General features: G+C 45.5%; 1 protein-coding gene across 33 annotated transcripts in view; it reads left to right on the forward strand.

Moving 5' to 3' along the window:
• HMBOX1 (homeobox containing 1) overlaps positions 1-22726 on the forward strand; it is a 136406-nt gene extending 113680 nt beyond the window's left edge. For 8 of the 33 annotated variants that reach the window (XM_065055586.1, XM_065055574.1, XM_065055573.1 and 5 more), the window contains 3 exons: positions 1484-1578; positions 1754-1885; positions 4985-22726. In XM_065055586.1, the coding sequence (XP_064911658.1) occupies positions 1484-1578; positions 1754-1885; positions 4985-5122 (365 nt within the window). In that variant the 3' untranslated portion in view covers positions 5123-22726. Of the gene's footprint in view, positions 1-1483; positions 1579-1753; positions 1886-2588; positions 2670-4984 lie in introns of all 33 variants that reach the window. The other 25 variants (XM_065055581.1, XM_065055580.1, XM_065055582.1 and 22 more) reach the window with 17 other exon arrangements.
• The last annotated feature ends 1031 nt before the right edge of the window (positions 22727-23757 follow it).

Raw genomic sequence — 23757 nt, forward strand, 5'->3', positions numbered from 1 at the left:
CAAATGCCCTTTTGCTACCTGCTGCTTTTCACTGTATTTGTGAATGAGAAAAATGTCTTTTTAGATCATTTAATGTGTTACTTGAGATTTAACCTGAATTTATTTTTTCTAAAAATGAAACCTACCTGTCGAAGGGAACAAAGCAAAGTTGGTCCGAGGTGGGTGGATTTACAGCTGCAGATTAAGAACCAAAGGGAGCTTTAGCTGCATGGATCCTCCTGGAAGATCAACATATGTGTATTTGTACATCCCTTAAGTGCTTTAAGACATTTCTCCATCTATTTTCAGACGCTCCCCCCCACCCTCAAGTCCAAACTGTGTAGCAGGATCTCTAGGCGTTGCCTTTGCCACTCCAGTGCCTTAGAAATTAAGCAAATTTCTAGTAGAAATTACACTAATTTCTAATAGGACTGGCTGGAAAATAAGGATTCTCACTCGCAAATAAATCCGTTAGTTGGCAGGGAAGGATGGAGTAAACTGGAAAAATCTGGAACAATGGGCTGATTCCAATGGGATGAAGTTCAACAAGGCCAAGTGCCGGGTGCTGCCCTTGGGCCACAACAACCCCCTGCAGCGCTCCAGGCTGGGCACAGAGTGGCTGCAGAGCAGTCAGGCAGAAAGGGACCTGGGGGGACTAATGGACAGGAAGCTCAACAGGAGCCAACAGTGTGCCCAGGTGGCCAAGAAGGCCAATGGTGTCCTGTCCTGTATCCAAACCAGCGTGGTCAGCAGGACAAGGGCAGTGATCCTTCCCCTGTGCTCTGCATTGGGGAGGCCACACCTGGAGTGTTGTGTTCAGTTCTGGGCCCCTCAGCTCAGGAAAGAGATTGAAGTGCTGGAGTGGGTCCAGAGAAGAGCAACAAGACTGGGGAAGGGACTTGAACACAAGCCCTATGGGGAGAGGCTGAGGGAGCTGGGCTTGTTTAGTCTGGAGAAGAGGAGGCTTAGAGCTGAGCTCAGCACTCTCTAGAACTACCTGAAGGGCAGTTCTAGCCAGGTGGGGATTGGGCTCTTCTCCCAGGCATCAGCAATAGGACAAGGGGCCATGGGCTTCAACTCTGCCAGGGGAAATTGAGGCTGGCTATTAGAAAGCAATTCTTTGCAGAGAGAGTGGTCAGGCATTGGAATGGCTGCCCAGGGAGGTGCTGGACTCACTGGCCCTGGAGGTTTTTCAGCTGAGATTGGACATGGCACTTAGTGCCATGATCTAGTCAATGGGCTGGAGTTGGACCAAGGGTTGGACTTGATGATCTCAGGTCTTTTCCAACCCAGTCAATTCTGTGTGTGATTCTGTGTGATTTCAGACAAACCAGCACCTGTACCTGTGTTACCTTCCCCAGTACTGGAGAGTGAAGAAGAAAAGGCTGAGAACTAACTCTGTTCTTTCAGTTATTCTAATTTCTTGGAAAAAAAAAAAAAAGTAGTTGCTTTTAATGACTCTAATGCATCAGATAAATTAGGGATCCATTTGCTTTTTTCGAAGAAGCAGCAATCCTGGAGAGCCATGGAATAGATGTACAGAGTCCGGGAGGTCATTCCAACAGTGACGACGTGGATGGCAATGACTACTCGGAGCAGGTGAGCCCAAAAAGGGGGAGTTCACGCCTGAAGAGGCCTCTCGCAGATCAGATCTCTCTCGTTTTAATTTTGCTCTTGTGTAATTGTAATGGGGAAAGTGGAAGAGCACAGCTCCCCTGTTTGAATGTCTTTAGCAACCAGTATTCACCCACATGGATTTATTGTCATACAACAGGACACTTGGCAAGTACGCAATGGGGAGGAGGAGGGAAGATGTTCAGAGGGAGGCAGAGAAGCAGAGAAGGTAGAAGAAGACAGGAGGATCTGCTCCAAACAAGCAAGTTACACCATTCACACCACACGCAATGTATGAAAAACGCTAGGACAGCGTTAACTCGCCCAGCGCACCACAAATAACTTGCGCTCTCCTTACCCCGGCACTGTGTTCTAGTTATCGGTGCTTGAGGAAGGACGTACAGATTTTAACCGTTCCTCCTAAAAATCAGGCACCAACGTGCTTCCCTGCAAACCTGTGCCTTCCTCTCGCACCTGTTCTTTGTTTCTGGGAGAAATGCCTCCGTTATAGCCCGTGCCGCAGCCTCTGTGAGTTGTTGATCTGGCACCAGGCGAGCGCAGCAGCGAGCCCCCGCCCCATACATTTATACATATATTTATATATACGCAAGCCCCTGCCCTGTACCCTTTCTAATCCCTTTTGTCACCCTTGCCCAGCGCGATCCCGAGCGCCCTCCTGCAAGGTGCTGAGCGCCCGGTTTGTCTGCGGCAGCACCTTATGGGAGCAGCTCAGGATCCGTCCCTGAGACACTGACAGACAAAGGGTGACGGGTGGGGGGAATTAAACTGATTCACCAAAGTTTGACGTTTATTTGGCCCCGTACCTGTTCCCTATTGTTCTGCTACAATGTGCCACTATTTGGATTGCTTACCTATTATCTGTCTTTTTTATTATTATTATTATTTTTCTTTTTGCATTTTAACTCTTGCCTATTCTCTTATTTTTCTTGGTTATTTTTAACCCTTGACAGCGACTTCTTTTTTAAATTCTCTAGCAAAAGAATACCCCTTCCCGCACTCTGAGCCCTCACCTACCCTAAAGTTGGTGACCCTTCCTTCACACACCTTCCTGACAGGTATTGCACCCCCTTCCCAATTTTCCTTCAGGTGTCAGTGTTGGCCAAACCCCCCCAGGGCTGTGGGTGAGCTTAGCGGTTCACTCATTAATTCTGGGTTTTGACAGGAGCCGTGTTCAGTGCTGCACCCAACAGGGTGGCCACATGGCTTTTAATTACCTCGTTTGGGAGAAGTCGGTAGGTCTCCCTCTATTAAAGGCATCAGAGTGGCCTGGAATGAGTCCCTGGCACACTTGGCGCTGGCCCCGTTGGTCTGGCAGGGGCATCCCCAGCCCCTCTGCTTCCGATGGCCATTAAATCCCTTTTTACAGGTCATCGCCAGCAGATTTGGTGCAACCAGCTTTGCTCTCTGATCAATATAAACTATTTCAGAATTGCTGCCGAGCACAGATTAATTGTCAGTCAGACACAAGACCTGAAGCCTGAGGTGTTACATAGACTCCCACACTATGTTTTTCTTCTGTTTGTTACCCAAAATACTTTGAGAAGTGAAATAAATTGGTTATTAAAATTTAAAGATCTTTGTTTAGAGTCCTTACGAGTTACGTTTCTCAGTAATCTCTGTGAAGTTTAATTACAGTGAAGCATATGAAATGGCAAACGCTCCTGATGACCATTTAACATCCCTTAGCCATTAAAACCATAGATTCTGTTTTCTGCAGTGACTCCTCTTAGTAAAGTTAAAAATCAAACCTCATCCAAATACTAATGAAGTGACTAAACCTCCACAAGTCAGGACTTTGTAGATGGTAAAGAATACTGAGAGGACCTTAGAATGTGTGCACATAACACTATTTCCCATGCATTTGTTGTAAATTAACATATTCCTTTAAATAACCTCCGAATTTTACCCAATCTTGGCTTTTCTGTCCCTCTCAGCATTTGCCACCTGTCATTTTAATTTAAAAACACATAATACACGTTTTAAATTTCACAAGTTCATCGCTTAAAGGCTGTTGGAAGATGGATAAATGTTTATCATTTCCTTTCTGTAAATTAAAAAAGAGGTGAGGTTGTGATTTGTTAACAATCAGTCCCCCTTTTAAAGAGGGGGAAACACTGATTTTATCCAGTGTCCCAGAAGAATTAATTTAACAGATGGGATTAGAGATTAGATATTGCTGGTTCTCCTTCCTGTCATTCAAAACCCTGTTTCTGATGTCGGCTGAGAAGGATGCGCAGCTTGCTATAGAATTTATGTTAGAATTGTCAGACTTTTAGATGTGCTGTTGTGCGGCCGTTCCGCACCTGTACAAGTTTGCTGCAGTCCTGTAGCAGCAGTTGCTCTGTATTGCTTCCCAAGCCATCACCACAGTGCTCCTCTTACAGCTGACAGACTTTGCTCTTTATTAAATAGACGAAGAAATATAGATATATAAAATATATAGATTAAAAAGAATACATATATATATATATATAAATATATGGCACATAATTCGGTGAACTGGAGAACCTGGCAATATCTTCACCTGGATATTTGAGTTATTCCAGTCCCCTGAAATCATTGCACGTTGTTCTGAGCAGTCGAGGAGTTTTTCAGCATCTTTTTCCCTATATATTCTTTTTTTTTTGGAGTAGCCTCTGGAAATCAGTAGTTTTGAGAGGCTTCCTGAGGCAGGCAATGTATCTCCTTTCAGTTTTGATAGTTTCTAGTGGACTAATTTTCCCTGCACTTGTCCAACCCCCACCTTTTAAAGCCATTTGTACTTCCCATTGCTGCTTTGGAATATATTGTCATTCCCTTGCTTATTCCATCATGAAAAGTCACAAACAGTTGTTCTGTATTTACTAATTATTTGTGATAAACATTTAGCATATCAACCATCAGCCATTTCTTTTCCAAACCAAAAAACCTGAGTCTGTTTGGCCTCCCGTCCTAAGGAATCCACCCCACGCCTCTTCCCCTGGGCCGTTCTCTCTGCCATTTCTATTGTGTCCTCTTTAAATAGGATGAGAACTGTATATTCAAAACCTAAGCATAGCATGAATCCGTGCGGTGTGTAATAATTCCTATCTTAGGTTGGTTTCCCCACCCACCTTTATAATTCAATATTTTCCTCAGAATATCCCCTCCCCGCTCAAATCCCTCTTGAAAATTTGGGACGCCGCTCCTTGGCCCGTTTCCCTTTGTCTGCACAGTGAGGGAAATCACTCCTGTATCCATTTTGTTAATTCCTCTCGATGTTTCACCTTCTCCCCCCATAACGAGTGTGCCGTTTGCCATCCCTTGTCCATTACTTCACGCAGTAGTTTTATCGGCCGGTTTGCTGCTCCCGGAGTAACGATGCTTCTCTCTTCTCCTTTTGCGTGCACAGGATGACAGCACTAGCCATAGTGACCACCAAGACCCCATTTCGCTAGCCGTGGAAATGGCAGCGGTAAACCACACCATCCTGGCACTGGCCCGGCAAGGAGCCAACGAGATCAAGACAGAGGCTCTAGACGACGACTGATACAAAGAAAGGGGAGGGTCGAAGCGAGAAGTAACTTAGTTTTAGACGTAGCACCTTAGCAGACTTTCCTCGGTCCTTAATATGTGTTCTTACAGTATAACTTTGCAGTTTCTTGTACGTCAGTTAGCTGTTAGGGTCTTGTTCTGTGAAGATGGCATGGTGCCCTCAGCCTTTGCATATACTCTCTCAGTATTAATTCCCAATCAATAATCAATCAACCAACCAACCAACCTCCCTCTCCCAGCCCCAGTGGCTAGAAAAATCTTGCTGCTCTGTCTTAGCATTCAAAGTGCTTCCAGGTATTTTAGACAGTCCTTAATTACAAGTCTTAGGCTATACTTAAAATCTTGGATACCCTTAGAGATTGTGTTTAAAAGAAAAACAAGATTAGTCTGTACGCTTTTCCTTCTCTGAGACTGAAAGGATGCAAGCTGAGGTAGTGGCACAGGGTCGATGGACACCAGGTCAGGAGTACCAACAGAGAGTAAAAAGAACACTAGAAACCCCACTTCAGCATGGGAATAAGTGATTTCCAGCTGCAATAAGCTGTGCCTCACTGCTCGTACAGTGACTTGATCTACCTTTGGGTGCTGTGCTGGGAATGCCCATTGGAAACACGCTCACATAGTTGGTCACATATTCACCACAGACATCCTCTGCGTGGCTTAGTGGATAAGTAACCGCCTTCTGCCTCTGGGACCGGGATTGAAACCCAGCCTGGGATCGTGTGACAAATGAGCCGAATGTCTAATGGACAACAGTCCGCTTCTCAGAGCCGGTGCTGGTGATCCGGCACGGCTGGCAGAGCCTGCTCAGAAGAGGTCTAGACTCTTAGCCATCTGTCATTCACAATGTCACCTTTTCAGTTCTTCCTCTTGCCTTTTCCGTCCCCGCCCTGCTCCCCCCTCCACTTTGCCACTTTTCCAAGCGGTGTTTTCCAGGAGGGTTGTTGAGGTCGCGGAACGGGTGAGTGGATTTTTACACGTCTGTGTAACTAACGCTTACGTCCTGACTAGCCTGAACCGTTCTCGGAGAACTTTTGCGTCTGACCTGTGCTAGATCACCATCATAGCATAAATACTCCCCTATATATGGACTTTTTTCTTTGTTCAAAGGCAGGAGGATCTCTTACCTGAGAAACGGGATGTGAATGGTTTGTGTTCTCTTTACTCTGTCCTCGTTAAGATGTGAGAAAGCTATACTGCTACGAGCAATTTAATTAATAATTGGAAGCCATACTGATAATGGATGTGGTAATATTTGTAAAGCGAACCTACTTTAAGTAGCAGAAACTAATGGAATTGTTTTCCTTGATCATATGTAGCACTTTTGTTACTTTTTTCGTAAAGATATTTATATTTGATAAGTCTTTTTTTTATCATTTGAGAATTCAAAATACCAAACAGCGAAGTTGCATTACAGAGTCACCCTGCGATCACCTTGTCATCTCGTATCTAAATGATGAACTGTGTGTGCATCTAAGAAAATTACATCTGCTGGCATTGTGTGGAAATGATCTCCTGGCATCCTGATAAAATGATATGTTGCTGCCGGTAAGAGGAAACATTTCGATGGAAGCAGCATGGGAAGCGATAGAGACGGGCAGGACTGTGCTCCGTTCAAAAATAAACATTAAAAACCTATGTAAATCTTTTCATATATAGCTACATGAAAATTTGCATAGTGTTGCCACAACATTCCATTTTGATCTTCCTAGTTTATAGCTCCAAAAGAGGAAAACGGCTTAGTGTGACGGGCGGGTTTCCTTTCCTCCCCTCCACTTTTAAGGTGGAGGGAACGAAGCAAAGTTACTTGTCTTGTTCTCGTCCCTTCCTCACGCTTCGCTGTCACCTAGCGTTGTGAACTCCCAAAATGTGGCTCCTCAGCAGGTTGCTAGCCAGCCTAAACCCCTTCGGGGCGCAGGCTTAACCAGATCATCTTCACCTCTGCTCATCTTGTGCAAATTGCTTAGGTGAGTGCAGAGATTTTGCGCTTTCGGAGGGCACCAAGTTGGCATCTCTGTAACTTTGAAAACAGAGAGGTAAGGCTTGGCCTCCTCTTTCATTTATGGATTTCATTGGGAGATTTATGTGCTTTCCTCGGATATACATCACCAAAGCAGAATGAAGCCGTCTTGTTTCAGTTTTATTGCGTTGCTGGAGTAGGCAAATTCACAAGTAGCATCAGGGCAGACTCAGGAAAGAAAGGAATTGGATCAGCCACCATTGCAGATTTTGTCTTCATGTGTGTATGAATGTTTTGGTACTAAGGACCGAAAGGACGGGGAGAGCTTTTATTTCTATTTTTGCACAGCAGAATGATCGAGCAAACTATAGCCTTAGTGGAGTTTTACCTACTTATTCATTCCGCAGTCACACACCAAGCTGACAAGCAACATCCACGATTTATAGTAAGGAGATTTTAATAATCGATGGCCTCTTTGCGTTGGGATTGCCACCACCATTTGTTCTGGCTGTTTCATTTTAAAAAGAACAGACTCAAACGGTTGGACAGCTGCAATTTTAGAAGAAATATTGCTTACTATACCGTCTTTAAAAAAGTCATTGTTTCGAGCATCGCCTTTATAAAGCAATATGGAAGAATACAAATAGTACTGGAACTTCTGTATCCTGATTATAGGTTCATGCGATGCAGGATCAAAGTAACACCATTAAAATTGTGTGTCTGTACCATCTAATGTAGAGTAATCTGATCTTCATTCAGGTAGCTGCCGGTCTCATCCTGCATCAGTATCCCAGCTGAAGGTTAAACAGTTCAAACCCCTCGCAAACAACTGGAGATGGGCAGATCCTCCTTGTCTGTAGCTTCCTGGTAAATACCAGTTTTCTGCTTTCCCACATCATCATCTCACCAGAGAAAATAACAAATAACTGGGGAATCAGACGCTTAGTTCCGTGGTGCCAGTTTTTGGGTTGCCCCTGTCTATTTTCTTTGACCGTCGAGAGGTACGAGGAAGAGAGTTAAGAGTTCAGCTGTTAGGATGCTCACGCAGTCTTATTTCCTTTATTCTCAAAGTTCATCATGAACAGTTTGCAGTTGGCTAATACTTTTTGGTTTGAATTAACTAAAAAGGAGCAGAGGCTGGTGTGGTGATATCAGGAGAAGTGTATGTGATCTGGAGTAAGTGCAAGAATTGGTGGAGAGCGTGTTGTGGACTTTAGGCTTTGTTCTAGGGGCTTTTTCTGCAATATTGAAGTCGCCTTTGTCTTTCTGCCTCTGGATTTTCTTGAAGATTAAGCCTCATTTTTGTAGCGTTGCAGTTCACTTTGCAATTTGTCGTAGCCAGTTTGGAATTACCGCAGTTTGTTCTCATGTGGGTTCCCTTGAAGTGGGTCTGGTGGCTGACTAGATCCACCTTTTTGTTCTGTGAACAGAGAAGAAATTATTTAAGGTGCTCCTCTTCTGTGACGGGCACAGATTGCTTTTAACTTTGTAGAGTTCTGGCTGTTATTTTGTCGCTCATGAAATCCTTATACTTGAGTTGTCGTCTCTTACCGTCTTCTTAAAACAACAATTTCTACCTCCACTTATGTTTTGGGGTTTGTTTTTGGATTCAATCTTTTCTTTCTCATTCCCCCACCTGTTTCCTGAAGTATGAGATCCCAGACGTTTGCAGAAGCGTTAGGAACTGATGGAAATAAGTCAATGTAGCAATGAGCAGACGTGATATCTGTTGATGCCCTACTCTTGCGGCAACATCTTCTTGATACTCTATAATACTCTAAAAACATCCTTATTGTTACAGTCCAATCCCGTTGTTGGATGCGAACAGGTTGGTCAGCAGCGCGCCCTTGCAGCAATTAAAGAAGAGCCTTCAGCACATCAAGGAGAGCAATTAGTCCCCTCTGTTGATCACTTTTGGGACCGCGTCTGGGGTACAGTGTGAAGCGTTGGGTCCTGGGGGCCGCTGGGACCAGAGGGTTGGAGCACACGTGGCGTCGCGAGAGTTTGCGAGAGCTGGGATAGTTCCGACTGGCGCTGGAGGCAGCTTCTGTTCTGATTTTCATCTCTCTTAATGCGCGGATTTAGAGAATATGGAGCTGGGCTCTTCTCGGAGGTGCGTAGCAACATGGTGGGGGGCAGCGGGCTCAAGTTGCATTAAAGAAAATCACAGATGAACATAAAGAGAAAGATTTTCATACTCAGTGGTAGGACAGCGAGCAGGAAGGCAGTGGCAACCCCATCCCTGGGGATACGCTGAACTCAACTGGACGAGGTGGGAGGTTGGATTGGAGACCTCCAGAGGTCTCTTCTGACATAAATTATTCTGTACAAACCTGCTCAGGTCGAGATGTTGGTTGTGGTCTATACATGTTGACTTGTTTAAAGAAATTGTCTTTTGGGTTGGTTTTTTCCTATTCATAAACAATTATCTTTCCTATTCTCTTAGCAGAGGGGAGCTTTATTTGCAGGGTCTGGCTCCAGGCTCCAATCAAGCCATAAGTAATAAATTCCATTAGTTATTTGTTCTGTTTACACAGTTCTTTCAGGGATATTGGAATTACTCTGTTTCCTTGCCTGACACCACACTGGTAAGTTTTCTGTGTTTCGTAACGTTTGCGCTGTTAGAACAGTTTTCGCCTTCATTTGTGAGGATTTATTGTCTTGCTGCTTTGCGTGCAGGCGTAAAATTTCATGTAGGTGAGTGTATTAGAGGAAAAATAGTAGTGACTACTATGATAAACTGGAAATGTGTGGTTCAGTACAGCATTAATTGGTGATTCTCAGAACCTGCAAGGGTATGACTGGGAAAAAAGTCGCGTTATACTTGCTTGGATCCTCCTTTGCTTTCCTAAAGTGTTTTCCTGTGGCCAGTGCTAGGAAAAAACAATACAATACTTTCCGTTAGGTCTGATTTGGATGTTATTTTGAAGAGAAATCGCAATGGTATTTGTCAAAACGGACTGGATGGGGTCAGGTAACGCTCCTCCGTATTCATTTCTGCCTTTAAGAGCATGGAGGTGATTTCACCAACATTTTGAGTTCCCCTGTGTGGTATAAACATTTTCCTTCCCAATGAGATGCTGCTCGCAAAGAAGTAAAATAGAAGCAGCAGAGCAGCTGAGTCACCAAGACGTGTGCTGGTTGTAACTGCTTTTCATTCAGCATTTCGGTTTTCGTATAGATAAAACCAGCAGAATTAGTAGAAGGGTTTTCCAAACTCAAAACCGCTGCCCCTAAAGCACTTAGTGCAGGATGTGTGGAATTTTAACTGGGATGCAAAGCTGCATTCACACCTCTCTGAATGACTAGGATTCAGTGCAGGATTTTGCCCATAGTACTGAGAGCTGTGGGTGTTTATTACAAGATATTTTCCCCTGTTTATCCCTGGAATTCTGCTTATTTTAGATAATTTTCTTACCAGGAGGTTGATGTTCCTCCTCCCACCCCAGCTCCATCACTGCGCTGCCTCATTCCCCAGTGTCCGTCAGCCACTTTCAACCTCATTGGAATAATTACCAGCAAATTCTAGGGGTATTTTTGTCAAAATAAACTTGGCTTTTATTTTAGACAAGGCTTCCCACCCAAGTAGCTCTTGCACTCTTTGAAGTCATTTAACTTGATAATATTCTTTTGATCAAAGTCTTAAGCTTGTAGGCAATAATCTTGAGTTTGGTGTAGCTTTTATCGCTTGGCAGGAATCTTTGTTGGTCTTGAAAACTGTGTTCTGTATCTGTGACCTGATATGTTCGTTTTGATTAGACAGCCGAAGATTGTGTGCGTGTCTGTTAGTAGCCATAGTCGGGGTTGTATGGAGATCCCGGCTAATTTAATGGAGTTTTGTGGATTCGGGTGTTTTCACTGTGATTTCTTGGAAGGGAAGGTTGATGGCCCGACCAAAAGAACATTGCAGATCCCAAGAAGAGTTGCAGGGACATTTCAAAAGAAAACATTCCCCTTTGGGCTTTTTTTTGCAGCTGGGATGTTTACTCAGGATATTGAATCAATTGTTGGCCAACAGGCATTTGGCAAGCTGAAAAGCCCTAAAACCTTCATTTTAGCCTCTCTTACTGTTGTCTAATTTATGGGGTTTAAGCTGTCCGACTAAAGATGTTGCACGTTAATGAAAAATGAGGCATTCTGGAGGTGGCAGCTATAAATGAGAGTATACGATACAGAAAAATTATTATTCTCCTTTGTGAGAAATGTGTTAGAACTAGAAAAGCGGACCCGGTCAGTTTTGAGGGCTGTCAGTAAAGCGGCAGCATCTTGATGTTGGTATTTACTCACCAAATATAAACGAAACCAAACAAATGGAAGTGATCTCGGCAGCACCAGGGAAACAGAGATGTGGGGAGAAAAATTCAAGCATCGCTAACCTTGGACTTGGGTTTTGTCACTTAAAAATAACCTAGAGTTTTTTGCTCATGCTTGTTTTCACATCCATGATCACAGAATCATAGAATGTCATGAGCTTGAAGGACCCACCAGGATCATTGATTCCAACTCCTGTCCCTGCACAGGACACCCCACAGGTCACCCCGTGTGTCTGAGGACGTTGTCCAGTCTCTTCTTGAACACTGTCAGGTTGGGGCCGTGACACCTCCCTGAGGAGCCTGTTCAGTGTCCAGCACCTCTGGGGGAAGAACCTTTTCCTCATGTCCAACTGACCCTCCCTGGCACATCTTCTGCCATTCCCTTGGGTTCTGTCGTTGATCACCAGAGAGAAGAGCTCAGCCCTGTCTCCTCTTCTCCAGGCTGAACAAACCCAAGAAAGCCAATGGTACCTGGGGTGGGTTAGAAGGGGGTGGTCAGTAGGTCAGAGAGGTTCTCCTGCCCCTCTGCTCTGCCCTGGGGAGACCACACCTGGAATATTGTGTCCAGCTGTGGCCCCTCAGTTCCAGCAGGACAGGGAACTGCTGCAGAGAGTCCAGCGCAGCCACCAAGATGCTGAAGGGAGTGGAGCATCTCCCGTGTGAGGAAAGGCTGAGGGAGCTGGGGCTCTGGAGCTGGACAAGAGGAGACTGAGGGGGGACTCATTCCTGGGGATCAATATGGAAAGGGTGAGTGTCAGGAGGATGGAGCCAGGCTCTTCTGGTGACAACCAGTGACAGGACAAGGGGCAATGGGTGCAAACTGGAACACAGGAGGTTCCACTTGAATATGAGAAGCAACTTGTTGGGGTGAGGGTGTCAGAGCCTGGCCCAGGCTGCCCAGGGAGGTTGTGGAGTTTCCTTCTGTGCAGACATTCCAACCCGCCTGGACACCTTCCTGTGTAACCTCATCTGGGTGTTCCTGCTCCATGGGGGGATTGCACTGGATGAGCTTTCCAGGTCCCTTCCAACCCCTGACATTCTGGGATGCTGTGAAACCCAGTGACCACATATTCCAGGGTGTCCTCGATGCTTTGGTTCTCTGAAGCATTTTGGCGTGAGGATGCTGAATGCCGTGAACTGTCAACCAGAACCCCCAGATCCCTCTCCATGGAGCTGCTCTCCGGCATCTCGTTCCCCAGTCTGTATGTACAGCCAGAGTTGCCGCGTCCCAGCTGCAAAATCTGGCACAAAAACCCCATAATCATTACATACAGAGCGTGTTGGCCCATCTAGGCACTGCACTGCGCTGGGTTGACTCAGCAGCAAACCAGAACTGGATTCAGGGATGCACGGTCTGGAACCAGGCCGAGGATCAAAGGCAGAACAGGCAGGAGCTTCTTCACTTGGTCAAAGAGTGCGAGACCCTCATCATCTCCCACTTTTACACGGTGTAAGACGTGGATGGGATGGATGCTTAGCTGGTCAGTTTTGGTCACCTGCTCTGTCCGTCACCCCTCTCTACTTACGGGACACACAAAATTCATCACCAACCTCGGCTGCCACAGCAATAAGTCTAAACCTGGGCCTGTTCTGCACACCAATGCTGCCGTTATCAGCTCCGGAGCAAACGGGGTATGAAAAATGTGCAGCCAACTTCAGGAAGGTGCGGTTGAACTCAGCTGAAAGGAAAATTCACTGAAAGAAGACTGGTCTTGTTTAAAACAAAACCAAGACTGTCTCACTCCCTTTGTGAAAATCCGGATCATACTTGAGCTTGAGCTTGCTGGAAGAAGTAAACAATTACGCTTTGCTCTTTCAAGATACTGAAACACGCTCTGTGACGTGCTTATCGGTGCAGTAGCCAGGCCATAGTATTGGCAGCGTATGTCACGGAGATAAAGGATTTTCCGTATTGACTGTGGGGGAAAAAATTCACAAAACATATTTCAAAATGCCTATTTTAATCAGGCCTGTTGAAGAAAACTTGACGAATGGGTTTGATTTGGTGCTGTGCTTTTCCCCAGTCTTTCCAGAAAGCTTTGGGGCGCTCTGGCCAACAGCTTAAGCAGGAGTTGAACTGAAACGGTTGAACTGGGGTGAACTGGGTGACGGGCCTTTGATATTTCGGTATGTTCAGCGCGTCGTGGCGCGTTCAGCTGCCTTGGCAGGAGCCTCGCTCTGCCATTTATTCCCTGCGCCGTTAAGTGGGAGCGGGTGCATTCTGATCAAAACACCCAGCGCGCTTCTGCCGAATCCTTTCAAACCGCGGCCGGGGTCATTGGGATGGGTGCGATGAATGGGTAAGAGTACGGCACTAAAAGTGATGGCAGCTCTTCAGAATGACTGGGTGTCCTCCTGACATGTAATTAGCTGCTTTAGAAAGATGTGGATTGGCGTGGTCGTAATTAAAAGGATTTCTGTCTTTTCTGTGATTGAAAACAGAAGATCTTCCGCCCCCTAATTCTCTTTAATACCAGTGTTATTAGTGACACTTGGAACACAGCTACTTCGGATACTTAAATAATGACCTGTTCCTAATGCTAGCTTACAACAGCAGGGACTGAAACCGAGTTTAGTTTTCTATGCAAAGCTGATTCTCTTCCTTTTGTTTCCCCCCACCCCGCTCACGTGTGTGTTGCTTCTCAGTGGGTTTTAGAAATAAAACAGACACTTAGGTCTGTGTGACAGCGTGATTACAGGTTACCCCGGGTTCTGGTTTAGCTCTCCGTGGTTTATCTTAGATTTGCAGTGTTGAGGAGGATGCGCCGTGGTCCAGGACTCTGCCAAATCGCTCATCCTGTGGGTTTTTACCCATCGCACAGGTAGAGGGGCCAGTGGCACTGGTGTCCCCCCGTTCCCGAGGCAGGGAATGTCATTGGGCTCTTCTGCGCCATTCCAAGTTGTCCTTCATCGTAGCTCGGTCTGAAAGCCTTACCAGCGGTTGTTGCCAAGTATAACATATAACCGTATGGTCCTCGAGCGTGCGCTGTCTCCTGCTGCTGTTAGCGTGGCATAGGGTTACAAGCTAGTCCACCTTTTTCTTACAAATATCTCAAAATAGCACACAATGGAATGGTTGGATGGTACCACAGGAGAGGGATATGTGGTGGTGACCTGAAATAACATCGTCATCTTTCTCTGATATGTTGCCAGATTCTGAAAAAGCATCTGTCATAGGGCCTTATGTGCCTTTTTATTCTGTGTTTTTGTGAGAGGTGCTGCCTGTTGACCAAGTCTGGAGCATTTTTGCCCTTAAGATTCTCGGTGATATTTTTCCCTAGTGCTGTTCTCCTGCTGTAATTAATCATCAAACAGGTTTCCAGAGTTTTTTTGCATGCAAAGATGCATATGGAGACTCTTAAATCAAATTTAGAAAACTTACCAGGTTCCTAACAGCAGATTTGTGAAAGAAGTTAGGAACTTCCTTAGGCTTTTGTTTAAATCCTCCGGTTATTTTCAGCTTCTTTGTACTGAAATACTTGTGTAAATCTTACCCAGCATCACTGTGGTTCAGAACAGACCTGTGGGTCTCGGGTACTTGAGTTCTTCCACCGGTGGCACTACACTCACTGTAGCAATTTCTTCTCTGAAATGTACATTTTAAGACATTAACTTGCTGCTGTCACTGTCACCTCAGTTCAGCTTCCTCCCCTCCCCATCCCTTCTCCTTAACTAATCAAAGTCTTCCATGTTACGGCAAGTTGGCGTCTGTAGCTTAAATAACCCACCTCTCTAATTATGAGGTTGACCTCAGCCTTCTGAGATATATTTTACATCATTTGGGATTTAAAAATATGTTTCACTTACAAAGTTTAGCTGTCAAATCGCTCGAGGAGGGCAAAGAGATAATGAAAGCAAATTATTAATTAATATTTCTCACCTGGTATAGTCCATTAAGAATATTAAGCATAAATTCCATTCCTCAAAGCACATTTGACTTTGGATATGTATATATTTTTTGAAGTCCGCCTGCTGATAAAGGTGCTGCTATCTCTCTTTGACAGGACTGTAGTGACAGTACTGAAAATACCCTTCAGGAACCAACCCGAGCCAGGAACTCAGAACATCTAGTTCACTGAGCAGGTTTTCCTATGCCAGGGTACAAAACCATTTCGTTGATGCACGATGGCAAGTGAGTAGATCTTTTCAAGACCAAAATGCCGTAGCGTCTCCCTCGCCACATTCAAGCTGTGCTTCTATTCCGTGGTTTTGATGTAATTTTGGAGTGGAAAACAGCAGCAGGAGCATCTCACCCTTCTGCGTGGTGGATAGATTGGGTTTAGGCGGAGCTACGTTGGATGCACAACGGCAGAGTGGAAATCCGGTGTATTGCTGGGGAACACCAGGTGTATTGCGCAAAATACAGAATTACTACTTGAGAAGGATGAACATCTCGGATGCTTCATTGAGGAGACAGTTGAAGCAGTTTATGAAACGCTCTGAAATGCCCATTTCTTTGTGCCAGGGTGTGTTCATGGCACACCGTATCACACTATAAACTTCATCCTTATTGGAATTTGATACATGCTGTTGTTCTGTAGTTGCCCATCAGTTTAACTTAACATTTCCATCTTGGCACATGGCTGCTCTTTGGTTTAATTCTGCGACTCTTCCTTCCTTTTAGAGCAATTTTGAATTGCAATCCTCTTTCTGCAGGTGCTTGGAGAAAATAAATGCTATTGAGATGCAGGAATGGATCCCCTCATTTGCAGTGTTATCAGAGTCAACATCAGTGGAGAATTTGTCCCAAGATCTCAACAATACTCACTGATGCTGGGATTTGTAGCGGAGCAAGAACAAAACAGTCTTGGAGTTTCATTGCCAGTAATTCAGTTTGGTGACGTAGGCTTGAAAATTAGGTGTCTGGGAGTTAAGAGTCAATGAAGTATCCGTGGACATAAAGAAGGTATTTGTAAATGTGTTGAGAAAAAAAATACATCATTCCATTTATATTTATAAATCCATTGGGTACAAATGGTAGAAGTTGTAAAGAGTTACATGGAAAAGGCAGACACTTTCCATTAGGGGATTTTGATTTTTTTTGCATTTGGAAGGGCAGGATGGTTCTGTGATTCTGTTCATCCTGTTGGATGAAGTAGATAGAACGGGGAGTTTGCATCAGAAACTGGGAGACCACTTAATATTCAGGGTCTCATTGTAGGTGATAGACTGGTCCCTTCTGGCCTTAATTGCAAAACTCTGATTCCAAAGAGGTAGACTTGGCTTTTACCCTTAGCACCTGTTCTTAGTATTTAATGATTTATAGAGATTTGAGTAGGAGAGGGGTTCTCTGCAGTAAGAACTTCCTTAGAAAGTCTGACTTTCCATCTGAGAACATATTGTGCCTTATGTCTCTGAACCACGGGAAGTTCCAGTTAGGTGTGATAAATGTCTTTTTACACTTTATACTTCTGCCATATCAAACAAATGTAGTTTTAATACCAGGTGGTTTCTCTGCGCTGCCATATTACTTATTTTTCCTCCCGTATCTCACAGATTCAGTCCGTTCTGCTCGCGCAGCGATTCGGACTTTCATACCGGTCAGTGTTGTAGCTCTGGAACAGCTTTATATTCCGTTCAGCTGTTCTTTTTGCTTCTTATTTGAAAATGAGCATCAACAAAAAATCCCTAACCAAAAGCCCGGGTCAGTCTGAATTTCTAATTCAGAATTCTTTGTTGCTTTTCATTCCATTAGACGTTCAGGCACATGAATTCCTGTTGTTCAGGGTACCTTGTGGTGTTTTTTACCGCCACCCAAGAACACTCAACACAAAACTGATTCGCTGTGAGTAGAATTTGATGAGTCGTGGCCGTTGCCTCAAGCAACTGGTTTGGGCTTTGTTTGCTTGGGTTTCTTTTCAACACTTTCATCAATTGCCAGAGCGCTTCAAAAAATATCACAGGCAGCAGAAGTCCCTTTGCTTCCATTTATGTCTCCTCTTATATCCACTTTGAGCCTTCATTTCCTTGAAGGAATTCCAGGCGAGTTTTGTGCTGAGCCTTTCGCTTTCCTCTCAACTGGGTTCTTCTCGGCACCCAATTTGTTCTTTTCCCAAACTTCAGTTCTTCTCATCGGGGCAATTTCTCTTTCCTCCAAGCTCCTTCACCCCCTGCTAATCCTGCTTTCTCGTTCCAAAGTGCTCTGACCTGCACCTGTTGTTCTTACAGTCTCTAAATAAGGACTATATTTTATTTCCAGCCTAAGAAAAAGCAATCCCGTGTGATGCTGAAGCTTGGATTTGGTTCAGCCTTAGGAAATCTTCTGCCAGCCGAAAGACCTTGCGTTTTTCCACTGTGGTTCGTTAGCAGCTTCTCCCTCCCCTCATTTCAGTTTTGACGCTTAGATTAGCAAATCAGGGAAATAGTAGCTTTGAAGTATAATCTTAGTTTTTTGATTAATACTTGGGCTGCCTTTTGAACTGGGAAGACTGGTACTGGGTTCTGCGGATACTCAGCAGCGTTCTAGGAAACACAGATACATCTCCGAAGCAGCAGTGCTTCTAAACAGACTAATTGGAGGTTTCTTGCACACAATTATAACGCTCAGGTTTATCTTTCCTCCTTCGTTCCTTTGATTTTCGCCTCTCCCGCTCCTGCTAAGACTCACTCGTTGCTCTCCATGCCCTTTCAGTGACTTGTGCCATTTGGCTTTTCTTCCCTCGTTTTTCTCCTTATTGTCTTTTTCTTGTACAGGCACTTTATTCCCTTCACACCTCCAAGCAGCGTATTTGTGCTTAGTTGGTTTTTAATTCCTTTAATCCAAATCCAGAGCCGTTCACTTTTCCTTTATGCCTCTTAGATGGTGCTGTATCAGCTGCTTACTTGAAGCCCAAATACACATTGTCCACGGTGTCATGTAAATACGAAGAACGTTGTCGTCTCCCACAATTAGCTCATAATTCAGCCAATTTACAGCAGGTTCTTTACTCACACCCTCCGGTGTGAAATCAGGTAGTTCCAAGGTGTTGGACCGCGGTTAACAGGCAGGAACAAGGCAGGGGGGTATTTTTCTTGAATCTTATTTTGTCTTGCAGCACTCGCTGTTGGAAGCCGTCTCCATCGATGCGTTGGTTTTTTAGGTAGTGTGCTGCTGTCTGCTTTCTTAGTTTTTGGGACAAGAAACTTGGATTTATGCAGCTTTTCCGAAGGACGTTCCCCATGTCCCTTATAGAACAGTTTGGGACCTTTTAAAGCTCATCTCATCCGACCCCCGACCTCGTTCACCCAGGGCTCGAGATCAGCCAGAAAAGCTTGCTTTCGTTATTTTTTTCAAGTTGTTTTAGATTTGAAGATCATTGAAAAGCTCCGAGTTACTTTTCCAAGTGACAAATCAGAATGAAAGCAGAGTTTGGATTTTGGGCTTCCCATCTTTCCATAATATCTACTGAATTTTCTCTTTTGGCGTCTGCGTCAATTTAAGCGTCACGGTGAGACAAGTGCCGGATTGAACCTCGCGACTTGTTTTCAGTTGGGTCGGGGCCCCGTTTGTTCTTTTGGGAGGGACAGATTTTCCATTTCATCACCCGTCGCAACACAAACTCAAAACCAAAAAGCCCCTTTGGCTCTGGCCGTAGCGTTAGGAGCGTCTTTCCGCATCTTGTCAACTCCTTAATTTGCTGCCGGGGTTGTTCTGGAGGGTTACGGGCCGCGCTTCTCACCCCGGTACAAACCCCGTGCGCTACTGGTTCAAACTGGGAGAGCACCGTGTCACTCTGGATGGCAGATCCCATAGGCAAAGCCATCTCGTCGTGCCACAGAACCACAGATGGGCTTGTACCTTAAAAGATGATCCAGGAATAACAGGTTTAATCGGGATTTAGTTCAACAGCGGCTCTATCAAAAGGGGACAAATAAAAGTCAGCTGTGCCCACGGGGAGCGCTGTTTTTGTGACAAATCGCCTTGGCTTGTCTCCCTCTTGGTCTTTATGATCTTCCCAAGGCTGCTGAAAGCCTGGGACGTGTGAAATATGTGCAGTACTTTTTTAATTTTATATATATGTATTATTATTATTATTATTATTCTTTTCTTTGAGTCAATTTAAGAAGTGCCTAAGTGAGTAACAAGACTCCAGAGCGAGCTGGAGGAATAGGATTCGACCTCATGTTTAAGAACAGAGCATGTACGACTCCGACCGAGTCCGGAGCTTTGCAGAACCCGGCTGGACCATAATAAATCTCCGCTCCTCCCTCCCGCCGCCCACCTCGCTGCTCGGGATCCCATCAGCCCACCGCATTTCTCAACCAAACCTTTGCCATCTCCCATTTGGGGTGAACGGTGAAGAGCGGGGGAAGCTCTGAGCAGAATCGGGTAGGAAACTGCCTCTGAGGTTGCAAATACAAACAGCTTTGTGCATCTGGGTAAGGGCACGGCTGCCACTCGGGATGGAAACAGCAAATATACACGTTTAATCATCCCTTTTTGGAATCGCGGAGGCAGTTTCTTCCTCTATTCTTAATTATTTCTAGGCTTATAATAGCGGCACCTGCTTGACATTCTATCAGAATAATTGTACCTGTCGGCGGGTGGTTATAATTTTGTAAACGTACGTGAGAATTTTATGTGGTTTAAAACAAATATGTATCGATGCTAGTTTAAAAAATTACGTTGAATGAGGATTTCTTCTGACCGTAGTAAAAGGAAGTAACGGAACACTATTAAGATGTATTAGTACCACTTAAAGATTCAGAAAATGAAAGCAATCCATATGTAGATGGTTTATTTTTCATTAATAGCAAAATGTTTTCACTCTGACAACTTAATAGCGTCTGAGTTGGGAAAGCCGAGGAAATGACTGTTGGCAGGAAAAGCTGTGAGGACGTCTGAGAGAGCAGCAGATGAGCTTGTGGGACGCTGATGGGTGTTGATTTAAGCCATGATCGAATGGGAACGTATTGCTGGGGTACTAATGCAAATCAGGTCTTTATGGAGCCTGTAACACATACGGACTGTTCGTTGTGCCGTCGTCCTGCTCTAGAGATGCCTTTTTTAACAGTGATTTTTGATTTTCTTTCCGAAACGAAGTGATTGTCAGTAACAGTGGCTGTAAGTGGAAGGAAGGATTCATGTAGTGGTGAGTGTTGCAAACCTCAGACAGCGGAACGGTGCCAGAGGCACAAAAACGAAGCAAACCCCCCCAAAAAGCTCCTAGCGAAGCGCGGGGCAGTCGCGGTTTTCATTTCCAAGCTTTGTGCGTCTTGATTTTGTTCCGCTGTCGCCTCCCCTTGGGGACGGGGGGTGGGCGACAGTCACCCGTGGTCGCTTTGTCACCCGTCCCGCCGGTCACCGAACCCCCGGCGGGTCCTTCCCCGTCCGCTGCTCCTCTCTCAGCATCTCGCGGCTCTGTCTGTCCTTCCGCGTGTCCCCACGGAGGTGACACCCGTGTCTCATCTGCTGTAGGTGTCTCACCTACCTCAGGAGCCCGTCGCGGTTTCCAGGGTCGTCCGTTCGCCGTCCGCTCCTCTCGTCGCCGCGAGCACTCGCGCACACACACACACACACACACACACTGGAATGTAGATTCTCCTCTTCTCCTCCCCCAGATCGCCTCTGGACCCCATCCTTGCTGTAGCCACCACCAACTCCTCTTGCAAATTGGATGCTGCTTTAAATGTGAAAACAAATGTTTCAAGAAGCTATAAAACCTGAATGAAAGCTAAAGCTGAATTTATAAAGCCTTGTTGCGTATGAGCCAAAAGTGCAAAAAGCTCTATATAATGAACTAACCTGCCACTCATATAAATATAAATATATATAAATATATTAAAATCAGACTGTTCTACAAAATTGTGTATTTGTATTTTTGTGTACGTACAATTTTCTGCTAAGCAGAAGGAGGATGTAGTATAGGATGATGTGAGAAGAGATTTTGTTTAATCATATTTCTTTGTTACTTATTTTTGTTAACATCCAGCTGCCTGTCTTTGTCTTCTGTGTATGACACTGTTCCAAGGTGCAGTATCTCTCTCCCATCAAACCCCTTCCACCCCCAAAGCGCCGGGGAACACGTGCTCATCAAACCAGGTCTCCACCTTCATTAACAAGGGCTGTTCGTTCAGCTTAACGACTATATGATAATTTTCTATTGGCGCATCGTGTCGTTGCTCCTTGTAGCCACATCAAACACTCACAAACGGGTTGATCGCTCTTCACGCGGGGGTTCCCCGAGCACCTCGTCTGCACCATCCATGGTCTGTAGGATTGTTACTGCCGCTCCTCGGCCTGGAATTTCAGGGGGAAAACAGGAATGAATGTAGAGGTTGATCAGATCTTTGCGTTGGGAAGCTGCTCATGGGAAAAAAGCCCCTGGGGCAGCGTCACGGTGAGCGACGGGGCGAATCTCGGGTAGCACCGCCACGGAGGATGGAGGGAGCCGCGTTCCCCATGGCTGCACCACCAAGGTGGGTTTTGGCTTGGGGAAGGCGTGTTGGCCGTGTCCAAGGTTGTCACGTCCCCTGTGCCACCTCGGGCACGTCCTCCCACCCCAGGCGCCCCGCGCATCTCCGGTGGCTTCGTGACCGCTCGGTGCCTCGTAAGAACACTTGTTGCAGCCGTGCTTGGTGGGCTCCATCTTCTGGCTTGCAGCAAAGATACTGATTTTTCAGACAATATTCTAAAACGTTCTCCAAATCAGCGCGTTTCTCTGCAAGACACCAAGCGGGTCTGCTCCATCACTTGCTGAGAGGAGAGTTTTCCCCACTGGGGAAGCGTTAATTACTCATTATAGATCAGAGAATGACCCAGGGACAGAGGGGGGTCGGCAGAGAGCGAGATACACGGGGACGTGGTGGCCAAACAACGCAAAGCGTTGGGTGCGAGGTGGCGGACGTTCTTTCCTTGGGGCGAATCGCTCCTCGGTGTCCCCATCTCCAAATTGCGGGTGAGCGTGTCCATCGGCCGCATCTTCCTCCTGCTGCCGAAGCGCCAACCGCCAGCCTCTTCCCTCGTGTCCTTCCATTCTTATTTATTCCTTTTTTCCATTTAAATTCTAACGCTGTTTGAATTCTGGCCCGGGGAGAGCGATACTGCATCTTTACATGTAGGGCTCATATTTATAACAATGTGTAATGACTGTAGCAAAAGTCCTTGTTTCTATATGTGAATGGACAGAGAAACAAGTGCTCTATTGTATTGATTAAAATAGTTAAAATGAGTCCTGTATCATTGTATCTCCTATTCTGGATTAGTGCCTTTTGGACAGTAGACTGTTCTGTAATTAAAAATGTAGTATAACTGCTTTTTTGTACAGTTTTGTTTTAATAAAACTTTTTTTTAATTTGTGTTTATTTTAGTATTGTACCTATTAGAAAATAAAACCGTATAACTCCACCACGCCGCGTTGCCTCCCTGGTCCTTTCCGAGCGGAGCTGTCGGGGTGTGAAGGCCCGAGAGAGGCCTAGGACGTGAGTAAGGCCTAAAATGCGTCTTTAGAACTTAAGAAGCATAGGAAAATGAATTTAGTGAGGAAGACTTAAATATTTGTGCCCTCCCTTTTCCGTCAGGAGGGTCTGGGGAGGGATGAGGGTGGTGGACGTTGCTGTTTGAAGTGGTGGCATCGCTGGAGTTTGGCCCATGGCCTGAAGCCTTTGGGGGCTCTTTCCACTGGAAAAACATCTTAAAAGTAGCGTTTTATCTACTTATATCAACTTATTTGCGTGCGGTTGTGTTTGCCACAAGCACGGGAGCTGCTTGGGGTAGAATGGATGAGGAGATGGTGCAATAAGCCACGAAAGTGCCAGTTTTCCTCAGATACCCCGCGAAGGGCCCGTCCCCATCTCGAGGGGACGCAGGCAGCGGAATTTGGGGCCATTTGGGAATAAAACTGACAAGATATGAGGCAACAGGGTGTGATTTTGAGGAGGCGCCGGCTGCCCCGTCATCCCGGTCTCTCTCAGCGGCTTTGGCGGCTCCAAACGGGGAAGATTTGTGTCAGAACGGGGATGAGTTTCTGGTGGGGCTGAATGAGCCAGTAGCAGAACAGACTCTTGATGACACAGAAGTTGATTTATTAATTGAAATGGTGTTCTGCAATATGGATTAAAAATCAGTTTGTGCAGGCACCGATGCGGGGGGACAGACAAGGGATGGAACCCGGGGATAGGGAAACTCCCTTTGGACAGAGGGGTTTGTTGGTTTGCTTTTGGGGTGCGTTTTGTGGTGTTTGGTTGGTTTGGTTTTGTTTTTACAGAAACAACAGTTGGAGACGGGAACTTTGCACAAAGCTCCATTTCCAGCCCGTTTTGGTTGGTTGGCTCTGTGTTTTGGGGGGTTTTATTGGTTGGTTGATGGTTGTTTGGATGTTTTCTTTTCCTTTTTGCTTCTGTTTTGTTTTCTTTTGGGAGGTGGTTGATTTGTTTTGG

Source organism: Columba livia, chromosome 3 (assembly GCF_036013475.1).
Source record: "Columba livia isolate bColLiv1 breed racing homer chromosome 3, bColLiv1.pat.W.v2, whole genome shotgun sequence".
Taxonomy (NCBI): Eukaryota; Metazoa; Chordata; class Aves; order Columbiformes; family Columbidae; genus Columba; species Columba livia.